This window comes from Amia ocellicauda, chromosome 9, assembly GCF_036373705.1.
Source record: "Amia ocellicauda isolate fAmiCal2 chromosome 9, fAmiCal2.hap1, whole genome shotgun sequence".
Classification (NCBI taxonomy): domain Eukaryota; kingdom Metazoa; phylum Chordata; class Actinopteri; order Amiiformes; family Amiidae; genus Amia; species Amia ocellicauda.
The window spans coordinates 818664-842579 of record NC_089858.1 but is presented as its reverse complement, the minus strand read 5'-3'; the positions used below and the strand labels follow the sequence as shown (position 1 = coordinate 842579).

At 40.9% G+C, this 23916-nt stretch overlaps 1 protein-coding gene across 1 annotated transcript in view; it reads left to right on the top strand.

The window, feature by feature from the left end:
- The window catches only part of astn2 (astrotactin 2), a 492640-nt gene that overhangs the window by 167044 nt on the left and 301680 nt on the right, over positions 1-23916 (top strand). Inside the window, exon 4 of the mRNA XM_066712608.1 lies at positions 3204-3353. Coding sequence (XP_066568705.1) covers positions 3204-3353 — 150 coding nt within the window. The remainder of the gene's footprint in view (positions 1-3203; positions 3354-23916) is intronic.

Below are 23916 nucleotides of genomic sequence, written 5' to 3'. Positions count from 1 at the left end.
CCTCAGAGCAGGACAGCGTAGAGAACTGCTGGGTTACAGTAGGTCGTAACTGAAGAAAAGGGCGTGCACAACCCTTAGAGACACCCCAAGAGCTAGAATTGCCCAACAGGTTCCAACTGCTGGACACCGAGTTGGACAGTGACAGCTCAGATGGTGATGGGAAGGCAGTTGAGCACCAGAGCACCATGATGCCCACTCCCCCCAGAAGAAGGAGGTAGTTATAGTAAGAGACTCAATTCTTAGAGGTGTAGATCACACAGTGTGTTCTAGTGATCAGGAGACCCACATGGTATCTTGCCTGCCGGTTGCTCAGGTTGCAGATCTCCCTAAACTAGTAGACAGACTACTGGCCAAAGCCGGGGGGAATCCACTGGTCATGGTCCACATTGGAGCCAATGACATAGGAAAAGGTAGGACAGAGGTTCTGCAAGACAAATTTAAAGAGTTAGGAACGAAACTAAAGAGCAGCACCTCCACGGTAGCTTTCTCTGAAATACTTCTGGTACCACATGCCAGGCCAGGGAGACAGGCAGAGATTAGAAAGTTTAACACGTGGTTGAAATCTTGGTGTATGGAAGAAGGTTTTAGATTTATGGAGCATTGGAGCAGAGTCAGGGGGACAGTAGAACCAATGGCAAACTGTGATCACAACAAGGTTAGCTTTGAGGCATTCTTTCAAAAAACAAGGTCCAAGTCTAAAACAATGGTATACAATTTTAGAAAAGCAAACCTTGAAGGTATGAGGCGGCACTTAGAAGAGGTAGACTGGAGCACACTGGATACAGAGTCAGTTGAAAATGGATGGTTATATTTTAAGAATATACTACTTGAGGCTCAGGAGCAATTTTTACCAAAACTTAGCACATTGAGGAACAAAAAACACTGGCCATAATGGTTTAATAGAGGTATGCAAAAAAATATAAAGAGGAAGAAAATGTTGTTTAGTGCATACAAAAGGGATTGAGACGAAACAGAATACATAGAATATGTTGAGCTGCAAAGAGATCTTAAGAAAGGGATCAGGAAAGCAAAGAGGGAAATAGAAAGAAACAAAGCTCTTGGAGCTAAAACTAATGCAAAGAGCTTTTTTCAATATTACAACAAGCGGTCAATAAAGGAGGAAGTGAAACAGATAAATGGAGGTATCTTGGAAAATGAACAAGATGTGGCAAATGTTCTAAATGAGAATTTCACAGAGGTTTTTACAAAAGAAAAAACAGATAACATGCCACAGGTTAACAACCAGTCCAGTCAAACCCTAAGAGAGATCAGGATAAATGAGCAGGAGGTACTAAAGGGACTAGCATAATTAAAAACAAACGAATCACCTGGGCCAGATGGGATATTTCCAACAGTACTTAAAGGAATGAGGGAAAGTATTTATAGGCCGTTAACTCAAATATTCCAAATGACACTTAGAACAGGGGATGTGCCAACTGACTGGAAGACGGCAAAAGTCATACCAATCCACAAGAAAGGGGACAAAACTGAGCCAGGAAATTACAGACCAATCAGTCTCACCTGCATCACCTGTAAAATGTTGGAAAAAATGATTAGACAGAAAATAGAGGAGCATCTTAATGAAAACCATATTCTTGGTGATAGTCAACATGGGTTTAGACGAGGCAGATCATGTCTTACTGATTTATTAGAAATGCAGCTGTAGATCATGTGAAAGCATATGATATGATAAACTTAGATTTCCAAAAAGCTTTTGATAAGGTTCCACACCAAAGACTGATCCTCAAATTGGAAGCTCTAGGCATTCAGGGTAATGTAAGTAGATGGATTATGAACTGGTTGATGTCTAGGAAACAGGGTGTTGATTAGAGGAGTCGCTTCTAACTGGAGTGAGGTTGTTAGTGGAGTTCCACAAGGATCAGTACTAGGGCCTTTGCTTTTTTTAATCTATATTAATGATCTGACTCTGGGATAGTTAGCAAACTTGTCAAATTTGCAGATGATACTAAAATAGGCAGCTCAGCAGATACAATCTCGTCAGCACAGGCTATTCAAAGGGACTTAGATAATATTCAGTTGTGGGCGACACCTGGCAGATGAAATTCTATGTGGACAAGTGCAAGGTATTACATGCAGGTAACAAAAATGTCCACTATAATTACACTATGGGAGGAACAGAACTAGATGAAGTAAGGCATTAAGAATCTGTAAAGCATTTTAGAATATCTTGAAATATTTGAAGATATAATTAAATCATTTAAAGATGTCTCTAAATGATAATGTGGCTTGCCATATCTGTGTGTGTATTTATCAGTACGGTTTGGTTTCGCTCTACCTCACATTACTTTTCTGCTGTATTTGTACGTACCTGAGGAAGCTGAGAGGAAAGTGGGCTGTGTTTAATTCACCTGCTCACACAGGAGGTCCCACTGAGAAGGCATCTGGCCAAGCCTGGTGGAGCCCACCCAGAGTAAAGCTCAATTCTTTAGGGCTCCATATGTTGGCAGCTCCCACTGATGAGGTTCATTAGGTGGAGACGGGAGGCCGGACTGGGAGTTTGTGGGATCTTCCATCTGTCTCCGGTCTCTCTTGCGCAGATCAGATTTGTAGGGCTTGCAGTTTGTAATCAGAATATTCAGCACGTTGTAACTTTTTTTTCTTTTCGAATTTTCTTTTAATACATTCCTAACATGATCCCCTGGTTATTGATGCCTATATATGTGTGCATGTGTTCGCATTGAAGAGTGAATTATAAGTCACTGTAGTGGCTGTGATGTAGAAATCAAGAAATCTCATTTTAGTGTTGTATTCATTTATAGTAGGAGCTACAATGTAACATTTTGCTGTGTTTTACAGTCGTATTTTTTCATTTAAACTACTGCAGTGGTAGATCTCTAGTACTGATTTAGATTTAGCATTATTGTTAACCCTTATTTAACCAGGAATTCACATTTATATTAAGTTTACTTTGACTGAGGAGGCTCGGGGGTGTGGAAGTAGACATTTATCCCAATTAAAGATGATGAACTTAGGCATGGCACATATGTTTTATATGAGAAATTTATCTTCGGATGTGTAATGTCCTTGGCTTTAACGGGCCAGTGATGGGGATTGTTAGCCTATCTGTGTAACATTAGACTGCTGGTCTTGCCAGGGCTGTGTTGAATGTCCTGCTCATTGTCATGTGTCAGACTTCCACTTTACTGGCAACATTTTAATGTGAAAACATTGGCACATTGTAGCGATTGACCCCAAACAAGAAACGGTGGAGTCCCTGATGCAGAAGTTTAAAGAGAGTTTTCGCACAAACACGCCCATCGAGATCGCCCACCTCCAGCACGTCGCCCGCTGCAACTCCACCGGTCGGAAGCGGCGCAGGAGCCAATCCCGAGGTACGGACGCCCTCTCTCCTCCCTCTCCCTGTCTCTCATCTCTCTCTCTCTCTCTCTCTCTCTCTCTCTCTGTCTCACATTGCTTCCATGCCTTAGAGGCAGAAGGGACGCAGTGGCACACAGCACAGTCATAGTTTAAAAAGTGATTAAGAGAAGAGTCTATTGAGGGCATATGTCCAAATGCCTCTCTTTTAGGATAAAAATGCAAACCAAACCAATGTTTATATTTCACACAGAGACGAGCCGTTAGATCAGGGGTGGTCACCCTGCAGGTTTTCAAGGGCTCTCTAAATTACCAATCACTGGATACTTAGAACACAGGGACATTTTGGTTCAATTAAGCAGTTACCGATCTGGATAGAACAAAAACCTGTAGGCCCTGAGGCTCTCCAGGGCCAGGTTAAGCCGCCCCTGCATTAGAGGCATTGTTTTCTGCTGCGCCTACTCAGAATCCTTCTCCTAAGCAAACCTGCCGGGTGAGGTGAGGTGAGGAAGACGGGGCTGTGTCAGAGAGCGTCTTCACTGCGCATTGCAGCACCTGTGGGATTCAGAGTATTGCTCGATATTAAATCTGCTTACTTTTCCCTCTTACAATCATGGGGTTTTAGGCCGGTTAATTATGATCGCTAATAGCAGTGTCAGCACAGATGACAGGCGGTGCTCATGTTGGGCAACAAACAGCTGGAGTTAAAAACCAAAAACACGGAGCAAATTCAGTATCAGCTGCTTACGGAGTAAAAGGTCTTTGAAGAAGGGAAAGTTGTTCAGCCTTTCAGACTCACCTCGTTGTTATCAGCGAAGTTCACCTCATCAAGCTGTTTCTGGAAACACCCGTGTGAATCCACACTCAATATGGCCGGGAACGAAAAAGAAAGGCAAAAGCTGTGCATTTAGCACGTTTTATGTGAAGAAAAATGAATAAATAAATAAAATATCCATATGTCTCCTGTCTAGAATCTATTTGTGCTTCATTTCCTGGTTTGCCATCTGGTCCTGGTATCTGTTCCCAGCCTCAAGTACTTTGTCAAATCCCTTAAGCAATGTGGAGACCAGGCCACTCATCAAAGTATACTGTTTTCTAGGCTAGAGTCATTTTCTAACCATTTCATATACTGGCTTCTCCATTACTGACTTCCAGGATCCCAGGATCTCTAGTATTGGCTGTATTTAAGAGTTTACTTGAAAGACATGACTTTAAAGACAATGCATGGCTGCTGGAGCTTATTGTTGGAGTGATTTCATGCCCTTTTGTCTCACCCTGAACGTATCAGTGGGGGAAGTGGTTATCGCTGAACTTTGAATCAGTGTTGCTAAAATATATGGCTCAGTACGAAAATAAGATACTGATTTTATTTTATATTGAATATTGTATCAAAATGCAGGTGTTACACTGTGACATCACAGCCTCAGTTGAGATCGGATTCAGGGTAGAAGTCTGTGACTCTGCTGTGTGTTTGACCAGATCCAATGGTCTAAACAAGTGCATACACTTCATTCTTCCACATGAAAAGCTGCAGTGTTGACATCAGTGTTGGCTTCAGTTATTGTTTGAAACAGCATCACTGTAACTGAAGAGCTTCATTAGAGATATTCTTCCCCAGGCTGTGTTTGCATAAGTTGTTTTGTTTCTCTGTTGGTTTAAATAAGTGTCGATTTGTAATGTCCACATACTTACAACATACTTGTACCACATAACAATCTGCATTGTCCTGAGGCACAGCAACCTTGACAACATTAAGTCATCTCTGCTGATATCAGGGGAAGATGTTCTGCGTTTATACAGAAGGCCTGAGCATAAATACAACTTACTAACCACTTACATTCTCCTTCATGACACACATACAGTACAGTGCAAAAGTTTTAGGCAGGTGTGAAAAAATGCTGTAAAGTAAGAATGCTTTCAAAAATAGACATATTAATAGATTATATTTATCAATTAACTAAATGCAAAGTGTGACCACCCTTTGCCTTCAGAACAGCATCAATTCTTCTAGGTGCACTTGCACAAAGTCACGGATTTTGTAGGCATATAGTCAGGTGTATGATTAAACAATTATACCAAACAGGTGCTAATGATAATCAATTCAATATGTAGGTTGAAACACAATCATTAACTGAAACAAAAACAGCCGTGTAGGAGGAATAAAACGGGGTGAGGAACAGCCAAACTCACCTCCGACGGGGCAACAATGCCAAGTGACTCAACTATGCACGAAAACACAGGAACTGGGGTGCAGAAAAATGGCAGCAGGTGCTCTGGACTGATGAGTCAAAATGTGAAATATCTGGCTGTACAGAAGGCAGTTTGTTCACTGAAGCGCTGGAGAGCGGTACACGAATGAGTGTCTGCAGGCAACAGTGAAGCATGGTTGAGGTTCCTGCATTTGGAGGGCTGCATTTCTGCAAATGGAGTTGGGGATTTGGTCAGAATGAATGGTCTCCTCAATACTGAGAAGTACAGGCAGATACTTATCCATCATGCAATACCATCAGGAAGGCATCTGATTGGCCCCAAATTTATTCTGCAGCCTGACAACGACCCCAAACATACAGTGTCAGTCATTAAGAACTATCTTCAGTGTAAAGAAGAACAAGGAGTCCTGGAAGTGAAGGTATGGCCCCACAGAGCCCGGATCTCAACATCATCGAGTCTGTCTGGGATTACATGGAGAGAGAGAAGCAACTGAGGCTGCCTAAATCCACAGAAGAACTGTGGTTAGTTCTCCAAGATGTTTGGGCCAACCTACCTGCCGAGTTCCTTCAATAACTGTGTGCAAGTGTACCTAGAAGAATTGATGCTGTTTTGAAGGCAAAGGGTGGTCACACCAAATATGGATTTGATTTAGATTTTTCTTCTGTTCACTCACTTTGCATTTAGTTAATTGATAAATATAATCTATTAACATGTCTAATTTTGAAAGCATTCTTACTTTACAGCATTTTTTTACACCTGGTTAAAACTTTTGCACAGTACTGTATATACACACGCAGTGCTCCCCTTTTTAATTGATCTTTTTGATTAACAATGGAAACAGATACAGAAACAGGTGAAATATCAAAAATGTTTTTTTAATTTCCTTCCGTTTCATTGATTGATTTAAGTATTTATTTATTCATCTGTCTGTTGTCTGCATCTCAGCCAAGGTTATAAGTCTTTATGTCCATAATCAATTCCTTTCTAATACTAATTTTATCCAAGAATAACAGGGCATGAATGGATTAGATTTTTTCTCTCAAAAGCTTTTTCTTTAATTTAATTTCAGTTTTCACTTGAATCAAAGCAGGGATCGGCTGAAGAAAGCGATGTTTTTGGAATGATTCCCTTTCTGTGGGTGTTTCTGTGTGTCTGTACGCAGTTGAGAGAGTGGAGAGACAGATGCAGGGTAGCTGGAGAGGGAGAACAACAGTGCTCACTCTTTCTTCTTCAGTGAAATCCTTAGCTTACATATAGATGTTGGCACGAGTAAAAAGATAGACGTCTGATCTTTAATTATACAATGAATACACCAAAGAGGAAGTCACGAGTTTCCTGGGGAAAGCAGAGGAAGTTTAAGTGTATCCAAAACTGTATTATCAGAATGAAGGGGACAGGTCTTCCTCATATGGTATTGAGCAGTACCAGAGACCCTGATCTATGTAGATATCAGGTTTGTTTGTTTTTTCAAGGGCACCACGACTCAATAATTTGGACAGCAGTGCACTGACAGGATTTGTATAATGAATATGAGAAACAACCTCACAACACTATTCTACACGCCTGGGAGTGTAACACAATGGCTCATTGAGAGTATCACTAAACACACAGATACTGGTTGTCCAGAGTCAAAACCCTAGAGCACCCCTGGGATGACCTGAAATGGCCATTCGGGAAGAGGCTAATCCAGTGAGAGACGTCCAGTCTCACTGTGTTGGAGGAAAGACGATATATTTCCACAGCTCTATCTGAAGGATCACAGCAATCATGAAATACAAGGGTGGGCCTACAATAAATACACTGTGAACCTCTGTACTTTCACTCGATTGTAGTGTAAATATTTCAGTATCAACCGATTTGATCTTCATAAACAATAGCTCCCCATGTGTGGAACGAAGCAGCCGTGAGGGGGCCTGGAAGTGCTTGTGCATTCATCTTTGTTCTCTGGAGGTATTGTGCAACCCATTAGAGAAGTTCAAGGAGAAGCTGAACAGTTGAAAGATTAATGCTCATGTGAAATTACTTAGCACATCCTTTGTTGGCTGTTTCTGTACGAAGCTGCTGGTCATATTTCGAGTATTTGCTTTACTGCAGGGAGGACTCGCTAATTAGAGGGATAATAATAAAAGAGAAAATAAGTTATTTGGATTAATTAATCAGTGCAGCCCTGGACAACACGAGAGACAAGCCATCTCACCGGAAGATGTTCGGATAAGCTGTGTCAGAGAGCGTCTAAAGAACCGAGCGGCCATCGACGGTGCTCTTTGACAATCTTCAAGAGGCTTCCCTCGGTCTCGAGGTGACAGATACTGAAACAAAATCCAATCGAGCAAACACTAAGAGTTGGTTGAGTGTGCAGAGAGATTACAGCCTCTGCTCGGTGAGATCGTGGACAGATTACACATGAGACATTATGTAAATTAATTGTGCATTTAAAATAATGAAATGGATTACCTCGTATATTGTATGTTTTTCTAACTGCCCTTTTCATGTATCTTTGACCTGGACCTTTCAAAGTTTCCTTACGGGATAAATAGATTATGTTCTCCTCCTTAAGAGACATGGCTATCTCTCCGCCCTGAGCATATATATATATAAATACATTGGAGACATTGTTTCAGTAGTTTTCCAGCTGTTTACATTCCTAGATGAGTGAATATCTCAGCATGCTTACCCATATTGGAGCAAACCGCTTCTGCATTGGGGATTGATTTATTCGAATTGTACCTGAGTGTAAGATTTGAAAATACATGAAAAGACATGGATCCAGAAAGTTACACACAAATTCCTCTTCCAGTTCAACAAGAACTATTTAATTTATGACACAATCTTTCCATATGTGGCATCAGAAACATGTATGTATTTCAGTATGTATATATGTCTACATTATTTATTCTATTGTACTGCTTTCCATCGTATTGTTGCATGTTGTAATTAAATGTTTCATTGCAGACGTCAGGTAGGAAAGGAATTAATTAAATCAAGATTTCTGCCATGCTTTGTGTTCCTCCGAGGAGAAAGAAATAGGGTAGATTATTGCTTGAACCAAGCCAGGCAAGAGCCTGCTAATGGCACCGCGGTGGTGTGTAATTTGTGCTGCTGCTGTTGTGGAAAGTGGTCAATTCTGGGGAAAGGAAAAACTGTTGTGTTGTATGAAGGACAATGGGACATTCATCTCTGAGGCCTTCTGGTTTTAATGGCTTTGCTATGTATTATAATGTATTGATTTATTGGCAGATGCCCTTACACAGGGTAACTTACTGTATTCACAAGAAATAATAAGTGCACTAAATACAATCCATACAAAATAGAATAAGCACACATCCTGGTACGAATGAGCTAACAAATGCCAACATAATGGAGTTGTGCCCCTGGTTTGTGATAATTGGTGGGGAAGGCATAGGAGAAACTACAGGACAGTGAAAGAAATGCTAATAATACAAAAGTAATCATAGTTTAATAAAAGAGTCGTCCGGGAGATCACAGGTCCATTCAGACGAGTCCTGAGCCGACGCCGGAAGGTAGTAGTAATTTATGCAAGACCCAAGCGTTGTTTTTGTCATGTAAAATGCCTTTGAAACACAATAATGAGATCCATGAACAAAAATAGGCGAATCCATAATATTAATGCTTTTGTAACTGTAAAGATTGAATCGAATCCTATTTCTCTAGGTCCTGAAATGTCTCTAAATTTAGATCATTGTATTTATTTGATTTTGCTTAATTCCAGTCTAAGTGCTTTTATTACTCTGATCAATTTCAAAAGAAAGATGAGCTTGATCAGTTTTCCAGGTAACCTGATCTATATGAGCTTTATATGCAAAAAATAAATAATAATCCACTGAGAGGTACAAGCGATTTATCTGTGGATCACGAAGACGGACATCTTCATTTTGGAAATTACAGGAAAACCAAAACATATTATAAAGTGTAACAATGACCCAACCTTACATTATCACATTATCACATCTCACGATGTGATACAGAGGTAAAGTTAATTATTTAAATCTTTCATGATGGTTCCATTGTTTGTATTACCATTCATGTTTTTAAATAGTTACATTACATTATGTTTATTTGTTAACTTTAGGATAGAACTGTATTTAAATATACAATCTACTGCAAACCTTTCTTATATAACTTCAATGATAACAACATAATTATTTTTCTATTTTTTAAAACATCTTCTCTTGCTCTTCTGTCTCATATTATTTGGGATCCCATTGTGAGTCCTGTTGATTCTGCCGAGATTATTTTTTAACAAGATGCCATGCAATGAAGTAGGGTCAGCATCCGTGCACAGTTTTGCCATTGTGTGACGCTAATCTTCCTTCCCCTGCCAAAATGTCACTCTTTAAAGGGCATTTTCAGGAAATACATAGATAGAATGGCAAATAACACCAGCAAAAACGAATACAATCCTACGATGCACATAATAGTAAATGGAAAAGTAAGGGACAATCAGTTAACCTCCTCCAAAGCAATTTAACTTTTGCCTGCATGCAATTGACACAAATTGTGAAGCATTCAGGTAATATGTTTGTGTGTGTGTGTGTGTGTGTCTATACGGAGATGGGTGACTTGAGATTTGTATTTGTAAGAAGATGATATAATTACAAAAGACAAAAACTTAATTTTACCTGCTGTTTAACTGTTTAAGATCAAATAGATTATTTGAACATTCACATAATCATTATCAGGTTGTCTAGAGGCAGTTCAGATGAGAGCAACCAGACTTATTCCAGGTCTGAAGGGAATGTCCTACTGAGAGACTGAGGACCTGAACCTTCTCACCCTGGAACAGAGGAGACTACGTGGGGACTTGATCCAAGTCTTCAAAATCATGAAAGGCATCGACCACCAGAGGAGCTTTTCCAGATCAGCAGGGACACACGCACCCGGGACACAAATGGAAATTGGGCTTCAAGGCATTCAAGACAGAAAACAGGAGACACTTCTTCACACAGAGAGGCATCACAATCTGAAGAAACTCCCGAGCGATGTGGCTGAAGAGACAATTTGGGAACATTCAAAAACAGACTGGATAGGATCCTTGATCACTTAGTTATTAATGGACACCAAACGAGCAGGATGGGGCGAATGGGCTCCTCTCGTTTGGACACTCTTATGTTCTTATGTTTTTATGTTGTTGTTTTTTATTCGGTGCAAAAAAAATTGTACCAGAATATACACCAGCCGTTAAACTCTTTTAAAATGAATTTGGAACAAGAGCAGTTGGCTCGTCTCCTTTTCTTTAACACTTAACGCTTAACGAGTTTCCCGAGCCCCTGTGGAGCTTATTCCACATGATACACACTGTAAACATGCTGTATACACTCACCTAAAGGATTATTAGGAACACCTGTTCAATTTCTCATTAATGCAATTATCTAACCAACCAATCACATGGCAGTTGCTTCAATGCATTTAGGGGTGTGGTCCTGGTCAAGACAATCTCCTGAACTCCAAACTGAATGTCTGAATGGGAAAGAAAGGTGATTTAAGCAATTTTGAGCGTGGCATGGTTGTTGGTGCCAGACGAGCCGGTCTGAGTATTTCACAATCTGCTCAGTTACTGGGATTTTCACGCACAACCATTTCTAGGGTTTACAAAGAATGGTGTGAAAAGGGAAAAACATCCAGTATGCGGCAGTCCTGTGGGCGAAAATGCCTTGTTGATGCTCGAGGTCAGAGGAGAATGGGCCGACTGATTCAAGCTGATAGAAGAGCAACTTTGACTGAAATAACCACTCGTTACAACCGAGGTATGCAGCAAAGCATTTGTGAAGCCACAACACGTACAACCTTGAGGCGGATGGGCTACAACAGCAGAAGACCCCACCGGGTACCACTCATCTCCACTAAAAATAGGAATAAGAGGCTACAATTTGCACAAGCTCACCAAAATTGGACAGTTGAAGACTGGAAAAATGTTGCCTGGTCTGATGAGTCTCGATTTCTGTTGAGACATTCAGATGGTAGAGTCAGAATTTGGCGTAAACAGAATGAGAACATGGATCCATCATGCCTTGTTACCACTGTGCAGGCTGGTGGTGGAGGTGTAATGGTGTGGGGGATGTTTTCTTGGCACACTTTAGGCCCCTTAGTGCCAATTGGGCATCGTTTAAATGCCACGGCCTACCTGAGCATTGTTTCTGACCATGTCCATCCCTTTATGACCACCATGTACCCATCCTCTGATGGCTACTTCCAGCAGGATAATGCACCATGTCACAAAGGTCGAATCATTTCAAATTGGTTTCTTGAACATGACAATGAGTTCACTGTACTAAACTGGCCCCCACAGTCACCAGATCTCAACCCAATAGAGCATCTTTGGGATGTGGTGGAACGGGAGCTTCGTGCCCTGGATGTGCTTCCCACAAATCTCCATCAACTGCAAGATGCTATCCTATCAATATGGGCCAACATTTCTAAAGAATGCTTTCAGCACCTTGTTGAATCAATGCCACGTAGAATTAAGGCACTTCTGAAGGCGAAAGGGGGTCAAACACAGTATTAGTATGGTGTTCCTAATAATCCTTTAGGTGAGTGTATATTAAAACTTTAACTTGACAATGCAATTATGAACTTAACATTCAGATTGTCTTTACTATCACTGTGACACATGGACTGCAATGTAAGTTTGCCTCCAATTTCATAGTGCGTGATTCCTTCTCGCTCACACGACTATAAATAAAGTACCACAGTGCGCAATAAAATAATTGTACAGATATGCCAGGAGAAGGTTATGTTATCATTTAACAATGTGTTGAGATTGTTTGAAGTTATTCATGCCTCCACCTAAGGCATTGCAAACTCCACTTTCTCACTAAGTTTATTTTGTGCAATGCAGGTCTTATGATTGAACGTTTTTTGTATGTGATAGTGGAGTGCAAACTCGGGGTGAGTATCATGCTGATGGAAGAGCACAAGATATAACGGGGTTACAGGAGTGCGATAATAATTGAGCATCATCCCAATCAATTGAAAGTCCCAAAGCTAAACTTCAAATTCAATTTCAGCCGCAGCTGACAGGTAAATTGGAAGTTGCAACCGGAGAGTTTTGTGAATGAGAAGAAAGTGAGTCTATATAGACATTTTAAGAAAAAAATAATAACAGACTGGCAATGGATACAATGAAGGAGAAGAGGAGGAGAGTGACGGGATAACGAACAGCAGCCAGTCCTCTTGATTGTGTACAACCGTGTGATGGCTTCTCTCCACACTGCGAGTTGCGTGTCTGGTTTATCAGTGTGGACTAATGCAGCCCCCACAGATAGCACCGCAGGCCCGCAGGTGTCTGGCAAGCTATAGGTGTCAAATTTACACAGCCAGCTGAGGGGATCCTGGCCAACTTGAAAACCACCCAACCCTCACTACATATGTGTGCGTCTCATATTGAAAATTCAGCTTCAGTGCAGCAGGCAAAACACAACAATTCAGCTGTGATCTAAGAGCAACACACATCTGGACAACAATGTCAATTCTGAGAGAGTTAAGAATCACTCTTAAAATGATCAATGATCCTATCTGATAATCTGTAAGAATCCGTTTTAAAGGAGAATAATTAGTTAAAGGACCTTTTTTTTCCATGCTTAAGAGAATAAAAATCAAATCATTTCCGGGCAGAGAGAAATTGTAACAGCTCAGCAGGTTACATCAGTAAAAAAGATTAAATTAATATATCTTTTTGTAATGTAATTTGAAATTCAATAAAAAAGAATTAAGTAGCTAAGATGGATCTATTTTTAATGTTTTTAATCTGTTATTTAAAAAGAAAATGATCTTAGAGTCCATAGTGTCAGTTTTACGATGTGTCTGTATATATATATATTTAAGTTCAAAAATCAGTGTTTTTCCAGAGCTATATTATATATATATATATATATATATATATATATACACTCACCTAAAGGATTATTAGGAACACCATACTAATACTGTGTTCGACCCCCTTTCGCCTTCAGAACTGCCTTAATTCTACGTGGCATTGATTCAACAAGGTGCTGAAAGCATTCTTTAGAAATGTTGGCCCATATTGATAGGATAGCATCTTGCAGTTGATGGAGATTTGTGGGATGCACATCCAGGTCACGAAGCTCCCGTTCCACCACATCCCAAAGATGCTCTATTGGGTTGAGATCTGGTGACTGTGGGGGCCAGTTTAGTACAGTGAACTCATTGTCATGCTCAAGAAACCAATTTGAAATGATTCGACCTTTGTGACATGGTGCATTATCCTGCTGGAAGTAGCCATCAGAGGATGGGTACATGGTGGTCATAAAGGGATGGACATGGTCAGAAACAATGCTCAGGTAGGCCGTGGCATTTAAACGATGCCCAATTGGCACTAAGGGGCCTAAAGTGTGCCAAGAAAACATCCCCCACACCATTACACCACCACCACCAGCCTGCACAGTGGTAACAAGGCATGATGGATCCATGTTCTCATTCTGTTTACGCCAAATTCTGACTCTACCATCTGAATGTCTCAACAGAAATCGAGACTCATCAGACCAGGCAACATTTTTCCAGTCTTCAACTGTCCAATTTTGGTGAGCTTGTGCAAATTGTAGCCTCTTTTTCCTATTTGTAGTGGAGATGAGTGGTACCCGGTGGGGTCTTCTGCTGTTGTAGCCCATCCGCCTCAAGGTTGTACGTGTTGTGGCTTCACAAATGCTTTGCTGCATACCTCGGTTGTAACGAGTGGTTATTTCAGTCAAAGTTGCTCTTCTATCAGCTTGAATCAGTCGGCCCATTCTCCTCTGACCTCTAGCATCAACAAGGCATTTTCGCCCACAGGACTGCCGCATACTGGATGTTTTTCCCTTTTCACACCATTCTTTGTAAACCCTAGAAATGGTTGTGCGTGAAAATCCCAGTAACTGAGCAGATTGTGAAATACTCAGACCGGCCCGTCTGGCACCAACAACCATGCCAGGCTCAAAATTGCTTAAATCACCTTTCTTTCCCATTCAGACATTCAGTTTGGAGTTCAGGAGATTGTCTTGACCAGGACCACACCCCTAAATGCATTGAAGCAACTGCCATGTGATTGGTTGGTTAGATAATTGCATTAATGAGAAATTGAACAGGTGTTCCTAATAATCCTTTAGGTGAGTGTATATATATAATCCTGTGACCTGGGTTCCATTGTGGCCATGGGTGTCTGTCTGTGTCTGTGTACTGTACCGTCTTCGTGTCCATGCAGTTTACTCTGGGTGCTTCAGCTCTCACCCAATCCTTAAACGCTGCTTACACTGATTGGCTGATTGCCCTGCAGTGTTCATGCAAGCACGGACAAGACTGAGCTCCCGGCCGGACATAGCACCAGGGCCCAACTGACTGGACCTGAGCAACGTCAAGCTCTGTTACTGCAACTGGCTTATGTACCTCTTGAATTATTCAACCATTTTAAACCCTGCTCTACTTAAATTAAAATATATGCAAAGCGCAGTTCCAGTGCACACATAGCTGACTAGGCAAAACTCTACAATTATCTTTGCTAAATGAAGACACTTCTTGGCAAGCACTCCTTTAACTTTTATTAGTACCTTTTAAAAAAAATCTCCCCTGTGAATAGCCACAAGAAACAGTACGGTAACATCAGACCTAGAACTTTAAGAGCATTATTTAAACCTGACATGAGATTTAAGCAGCTGTAACTTAGTAGCGTGCATATGCTGTATTTTAATTGGGTTGACATGTAATGATTCAAAATATAACAGGGTTGTTTATTTAATTGATAACAAACGTGCAAATTGAAGAAATGAGCCGGATTGTACAGTATACTGTATAGAGGCAGTAATGGAATAAACAACATTCCAATTATACATCAATACCAATCAAGAGCGATAACACTTAATCCAACACCAAAGACTGCTGAATTAAAACAAATGTTCCCAATTATAGCAAATGATAAAAAGAAACAATGTCAGCATATTTAGCATTGCATTCATTTAGAGCTGCAACATACTGGTGAGGCAGGAGCTTTGTATACTATAGTGTGTGAAAAAACAATGCAAGACTATTTTGCAATTACACACAACAAAATCTATAAAAGGCAAACAACACTGGACATATCAACACAGTGTCTTTTAAATGTCTAAAGTGTCTTTTATAAAAGGTAAAGCAAACTCTTTTAAGAGAGATTGTAAGATTGTAAAATGAAAATCAATCTCAGAGCACAAAGGAGCACGAAAGCCGAGAGTGAAAGGAGAAAACAGTTCCCAAAATGCCTAGTCACTCAATGGCTGACATGCCGCTACAGAAGCAAAGAAATGCATGCTCTCTTTTAGTCAGAGGGTATCGACTGGAATACACCTCAGGACTTCAACTGTCTCCAGACTAGAGAGACACTTCATGTACTGTAACTGCTATGCTCTGTAACTTTTGAAATGCTAATAAGAATAACTTTATATGTTATAGAAAGCTATATATATATATATATATAAATATGTGCAAAATCAGGCGATGTGATTTGGCTGCAATGTACATTTACACATTAGAGGGTAAACCACAAATGGTCAAATTGCATACATGTGCGTCGAGAGCCATAACCACTACTCTGTTGCCTAATTACACTGGGTTTAAAAGTTTAAAAGTTTTTACATCAGTTAAAAAATGACATATTGATCTCACAAAGATAATCTCATCCTATTTAATTGTATAGCAGGTGTTTTTCATGCAGACAATACAAATAATCATAATAAGAACAAACATCGAATGAACCTTATGCTTTTAGAACACAAGCGAAAAGAGTTTAAAGATTTCATTATTCAGTCAAGTACTCAGGGAAATTATAACAGTTATTAAAATTTACTTGAAGAATATTGTCTCCCTTCGTTTCCCAGAGGATCCCACACAAGATTGAATTGCCATTCTCTGCATCACAATAAGAGCAACTTGAAAGTAAAAATCGTGAATGTCAAATAGGGACGAGCGCTGTTAAGCAGTTACAGGACTGTATTAAGTACAGGAGTGACAGATTGTGGAAAGATGAGAGAGCAGCCATTTCCTTGAAAGGAGGAGGACTTCCATTCCAGCTTGATGGAGCAAGACAAGTGAACATCTTCCACTACACTGTTTCCCAGCATATGAATCCTGTCCTGCCTTGAATGGAATGTCTGGATTTTATTTTTAAGCAATGCAGCAGATTTACAATCTGTTCTGGCAATGAATTATACATTGTACATCTTTAAAAGAGAAAGTACCAGAGTAACTTTCAATGTAGATTGTGTTCATCCAGTCTCTGTCGTTTGGCAGTTTGTCACAGGGGCTGCAGTACAGCGCTAAACTGCACAGGTAAGGAAACATTACAAAGAATGCAAACTCTGGCAGATACACACTTCTCTTGTCTGAAATGTGTGTAACATTGCATTACAGTTTGCTTCTTGGAAAATTGAGTCTTTAGGAATCTAAGTCACGGATGTGTTTGAATAGATATCTCCTTGTCATGTAACTTGCAGAGATAAATGTGCGCCCGGTTTATGTGTGTGTTGTTGTTTTACTAAATTCCATAACAATAACAAAATAAGTCTTACGTTTGTTATTGCTTCATCGCTAAGTCACACACAATTTGTCTAGCCCGTTAAATGTTTATAAGCTATACGTCACACTGGGTGCTTAATGATTAAGATTTTCTCACTCGTCTCTTTACTCCCACATTGATAAGATCTAAATATGTAGCCATGAGCCCTGTGAAGAAAATAACCTCATTTCAAATAACCCAAGTTTTTGAACTGTTAATGCATTAACTTGTAGCTCTATTGTTGGTGATGATGTCATAATAAAGATACCACTGGGATGAGCTATTTATGCATAAACAAAACACTGTGTGCCATGTTTGCTCACAATGAAAGCAATATTTTCTGAGAGGACAACATGCCTGTAGGTACAGAACCGTGATAACTTTACTGAAAACTCACACCCTACATGTTTGTATACGCAGAATGGGCACCAGGGCATATGCCGATATTACTGTGTGTATGTTCCATACTAAAAAAAATATATCAATACATCATTCATCCATTTGCAAGAACCCCTGCAGACACGGGGCGCAGGGCAGGGTCTACCCTGGATGGGCTGCCAGTCTATCGCAGGGCAGCACTAACACCCACACACCACACTTATGTGGCCAATCAAACTAAGCAGAATGTCTCAGGGATGTGGGAGGAAACCGGAGCCCCCAGAGTACACCCACACAGACACAGAGAACACGTACCCTCACACACACAGGTAAACGAGGCTGCAATCGCACCTGCATCCCATGAGCTATGAGGCAGCAACGCTAAGCACCGCCTCCCAATTAATAAATCAGTAAACACGTCAGAATAATAAATCATATGAACATGCACAGCACACACGTGTCTTTTTCTCTCTCTCACACTCATGAACGCAATAATGCAGGACACTCCTCAGACAGGCGGCCCACAGCAGGGTCTGCTCTTCAGGACCACGGACAGCGGTGTCAGTATGTGGAGGAGCTGTCCGTTCAGCACCGCCCCGCAACACCAGAGTGAGGCTGCCAGTGCAGGCTCCACGACTCTGAGAGAGATCAGGTTATCACAGCCATAAAACACACACACGGCACAGGCAATTCAATTAACGAGGGCCTCCCTTCTCCAGCAGGCTGGCTCTCAGATGAGATTAGCCCCTAATACTTTGAATAACGTTTAAGTTGATCCCAGCTGCTGGATGTTGTTAATAAATTAAGCTTATGGCTGGTTTAATGGATTGAGCTGGATGAGTGATCTTTTGAACCTCTTACCTCAGGTGGCTCCAAGTTGTACACAATGAACCTCTTGCTGATCTCATAACCAGAAGATGATTCTGCACATTTTAGCCCGGTCATGTGGTCCCACATCCAGGACCAGGGCTCAATGGCACCCACTGCACAGATCTTAGATAGTGTAGCAGACAAACACACATGATACACCTAAATACACATAAAGGCTACCTTCCCTCCCTTAAAGCATATGAAGTCATGATCAGGTGAATTTGTCTTCAAGTGATCCCGATGGCTGATAATCCTAAAAATAGCAATTTCAAAAATAAATTTGAAAATATGCATACATAAATAAATTTCCTTAAATAGAAGTGGTGCCCCAGATACACAAGGATGTGCATTTGGCCACATGTTCTCTGCAGAGTTAAAAACCACTACTGACTTGTTCAAAATAAATGGTACATCTCTTTCCACTATAAATCTGAACCATATGCCTGAAATATACAAAAAAATATGAAACCAGTTAACATTGATTTCTGAACTTGGAGTGCTCTCTTAATTTTTTCCAGAGCTGTATATACAGTACTGTGCAAACGTTTTAGGCAGGTGTTAAAAAATACTTATCCATCATAAAATACCATCAGGGAGGCATCTGATTAGCCCCAAATTTATTCTGCAGCATAACAACGACCCCAAACATACAGTGTCAGTCATTAAGAGCTATCTTCAGCGTAAAGAAGAACAAGGAGTCCTGGAAGTGATGGTTTGGCCCCCACAGAGCCCTGATCTCAACATCGAGTCTGTCTGGGATTACATGGAGAGAGAGAAGCAACTGAGGCTGCCTAAATCCACAGAAGAATTGTGGTTAGTTCTACAAGATGTTTGGGCCAACCTACCTGCCGAGTTCCTTCAATAACTGTGTGCAAGTGTACCTAGAAGAATTGATGCTGTTTTGAAGGCAAAGGGTGGTCACACCAAATATGGATTTGATTTAGATTTTTCTTCTGTTCACTCACTTTGCATTTAGTCAATTGATAAATACAATCTATCAACATGTCAATTTTTGAAAGCATTCTTACTTTACAGCATTTTTTCACACCTGCCTAAAACTTTTGCATAGTACTATATACACTCACCTAAAGGATTATTAGGAACACCTGTTCAATTTCTCATTAATGCAATTATCTAACCAACCAATCACATGGCAGTTGCTTCAATGCATTTAGGGGTGTGGTCCTGGTCAAGACAATCTCCTGAACTCCAAACTGAATGTCTGAATGGGAAAGAAAGGTGATTTAAGCAATTTTGAGCGTGGCATGGTTGTTGGTGCCAGACGGGCCGGTCTGAGTATTTCACAATCTGCTCAGTTACTGGGATTTTCACGCACAACCATTTCTAGGGTTTACAAAGAATGGTGTGAAAAGGGAAAAACATCCAGAATGTGGCAGTCCTGTGGGCGAAAATGCCTTGTTGATGCTAGAGGTCAGAGGAGAATGGGCCGACTGATTCAAGCTGATAGAAGAGCAACTTTGACTGAAATAACCACTCGTTACAACCGAGGTATGCAGCAAAGCATTTGTGAAGCCACAACACGTACAACCTTGAGGTGGATGGGCTACAACAGCAGAAGACCCCACCGGGTACCACTCATCTCCACTACAAATAGGAAAAAGAGGCTACAATTTGCACAAGCTCACCAAAATTGGACAGTTGAAGACTGGAAAAATGTTGCCTGGTCTGATGAGTCTCGATTTCTGTTGAGACATTCAGATGGTAGAGTCAGAATTTGGCGTAAACAGAATGAGAACATGGATCCATCATGCCTTGTTACCACTGTGCAGGCTGGTGGTGGTGGTGTAATGGTGTGGGGGATGTTTTCTTGGCACACTTTAGGCCCCTTAGTGCCAATTGGGCATCGTTTAAATGCCACGGCCTACCTGAGCATTGTTTCTGACCATGTCCATCCCTTTATGACCACCATGTACCCATCCTCTGATGGCTACTTCCAGCAGGATAATGCACCATGTCACAAAGGTCGAATCATTTCAAATTGGTTTCTTGAACATGACAATGAGTTCACTGTACAAAACTGGCCCCCACAGTCACCAGATCTCAACCCAATAGAGCATCTTTGGGATGTGGTGGAACGGGAGCTTCGTGCCCTGGATGTGCATCCCACAAATCTCCATCAACTGCAAGATGCTATCCTATCAATATGTGCCAACATTTCTAAAGAATGCTTTCAGCACCTTGTTGAATCAATGCCACGTAGAATTAAGGCAGTTCTGAAGGCGAAAGGGGGTCAAACACAGTATTAGTATGGTGTCCCTAATAATCCTTTAGGTGAGTGTATATATATATAATCTCACCATTAGTACAATTAGCACTGGACATAGCATTATGTTTTGTAGTGTGTTTCTCATCAATGCATTTCGAGTAATACAATGCTGGTCAAAGTTAGCTCCATGAAGAGTCTTCCTTGTATTTAGCTTTAGCACAGCTTTGGTATATAGTTTTTGCTAGTGGGGGCTTAAACTAACATTTACAACTACAGCTGGTTTTGGGTTGTTTATCTTTTTTGTAGGATCCATTACTAAAGGGTTTGGAAACGCAGCTCCACCATAGTATGAAAGGCCTTGATGCATCTCAAAGTGGCTAAACAACTGACATAAGACCTCTGAATATGTTGTGCCTGATTTGCTAATTGTATTTCAATGTCTTGGGGGCACCTGTGCTCTGCAGGAGTCACTCTCTTTTAATAAACACAAGCTGGACTTGAACCGAGAGCAGGAGTGTGAGTGGGAGTGAACATTTTATGCAAGAGGATATAATAAGGCATTGAATGGGTTGGAATTGCTCTTCAGCCCCACACAGCTTGCTAATGTGCTTTGTTTTATCGGCTGGGGCTGTGTGCAGCAGGAGAAAAACAAAAAAAGCGTTATATGTGTTATTAAATAACAGCTGGCCCGCATTGTTTAAAGCAAATAAAAGATTGTGTGGGAGTGGAAATGTTCGAAGGCGGGCGGGATTAATAGCGGGAGCTGTAGAGGTGTTATGACTTTAAACGGTTTACACCCATGCTGGTACCATTCTCTCAGGACAGAATTTAATCATTGCATGATGTGTCCCGTATTTTGGAAGGTCGTTTATACAATTGCACTTAAATGCAGTTCATAATGATACTATGTGTATTTATTTTGTTCCCACTATTTCTGAAACAGCTTGTTGCTCAGCTGTGCAGTAAATATCTGCTATTGTGTTGCAGGGATTAAATGTGCTGTGTTTAGATGTTCTTTATTTATATGCTTTATCGTGGTATGTGTGTTTGTATGTGTGTCTTTATACATATATTTGAGTACTTGGTTTGGTTAATCGCATTGTATTGTTAACATTTAGAATCAATACCAACAATAAAACAAATACTATATGTAGTGCTTTAACTAAGATCACTAAGAGCTTTACAGAACACAAATAAATGGAACCCAAATTGATTTTAAACCTGACTTGAACATTTACCCTGAAGGAAACTCTTTGAAGGATTGTGGGGGAGAATTCTACAGGGAGAAAGCCTCCGAGCTACAGGAACACCTTCAGTTATTTAAAGCACATTAGTCAGTATAGCAGGATGTACAGAACACAAAGTGTAGACGTCAAAAGGTAAGTTGCCCATAGGAAGAAAACTCTTAAAAAAAAAATATATATATATCTTTAAAACAGTTGTATGAACACATGGAAAAGTCTGAAACTATACACTAACCACTGGCTTTACAATTAATACAGTTAATGTCATCAAGAGCAATACAAATGAACACAATACCCACAGATTACACTCAGCCACAGGAAGCGCATAGAAACTAATGGTATTGCCCCCAGTATTGAACCCTGTCAAATCCCAGAGGTCATGTTTTGAATGGTGGTGGACTTAAGCCAATTAAAATGAACGAGAAAGTGCCTCTAGGCGAGGATTTCAACTAAGCAAGGACAGAGCCAGACAAATGGGCTGTTTTAAATGCCACTGTGGAATTGACAGTTGTCATTCAACCTGACTCCAAAGACTCCGGCGCTGGCCTTGGACTAATGAACGAGCGCACAGTGGAGTCCATAGAGATGTCCGCTGTCAGGATGATGGGCTCTGTTTGCACCATCTATTCTGGAAGTGAAAATGGTTAGTGACATCGTTAGTGACCTAACAAAGGCTCCGAGCGTGCCCAAGTCGACATGTACACAACCAGTGCTGGGGGTTTCTTGGTGAAATTGATTTCGCTGCAGATAGTTCCTGACTTTAGTTGTGTGTGGCATGATTCAGATGCTCGTTAACGCAAATAGCCAAACAGCAAATCATGAGACTGAGGGAACTGAACTGAACCTTTTCACCCTGGAACAGAGGAGACTACATGGGGACTTGATTCAAGTCTTCAAAATCATGAAAGGCATCGACCACATCAAACCAGAGGAGCTTTTCCAGATCAGCAGGGACACACGCACCCGGGGACACAAATGGAAATTGGGCTTCAAGGCATTCAAGACAGAAAACAGGAGACACTTCTTCACACAGAGAGGCGTCACAATCTGAACAAACTCCCCAGCGATGTGGCTGAAGAGACAATTTGGGAACATTCAAAAACAGACTGGATAGGATCCTTGATCACTCAGTTATTAATGGACACCAAACGAGCACGATGGGGTGAATGGGCTCCTCTCGATTGGGCACTTTATGTTCTCATGTTCTTATGAGGCTGCAACTCAATATGTAAAGCATGCAGATGCAGTCAAGAGGTTTAGTTGTTGTTCAGCATTAGATTGGGGAAGATGCGTGATCTACAGTCTCTAGAGTTTATAGAGAACCTTGTGATGAACTAAAAACATCCAGTGAGCGGCAGTTCTTTTAGGAGAAAATACCTTATTGATGAGAGAGGTCAGGGGAGATTGACCAGACTGACAGAAAGGTCACAGAAGCTCAAATAATCACCAGAACTGGACAACTGAAGATTGGAAAAATGTTGCCTGGTCTAAATCTCGATTTCTGCTGTGACATGCAGAGGGTAGGGTCAAAATTTGCCATAAACCTCATGAATCCATGGATCCATCCTGCCTTGTGTCAACGGTACAGGCTGGTGGTGGTGTACATCATCATCTCAAGCTAGTTCCACGGACATAACGGTGACTTTGGTATACTCTACTGACTGGCAACTGTTGCCAGATCTCAATCCAATAGAGCACCTCTGGGATGAGCTGGAACGGGAGGTTCATAGCATTTTTTTGTTGCCGAAAAATCTGCAGGAAGTGCGTGATGCTATCGAGTCAGCATGGACCAAAATCCCTGAGGAATGTTTCCAGTCCCTTGTTGATTCCATGCTGTGAAGAAGTCAAGCTGTTCTGGGGGCAAAATGGGGTCCTTCCCGGGCTAGATAGGAGTACCTAATATAGTGGCCACTGAGTGTATCTTCTCCTTGTTGTTCACACCTCCGCCTGTCCTTGTCACTTAACGAAAGCAGCAGCAGCCTAACCCTCTATACATCTAGAGCACTTGAGTTTGATATAGCATAACCAAATGTGCAAATAAAGCTGGCCTTAATAAGTCATATTTAATCCTGCACATGTCCTTACTCTAATATTATTATTATTATTTTTATTTCTTG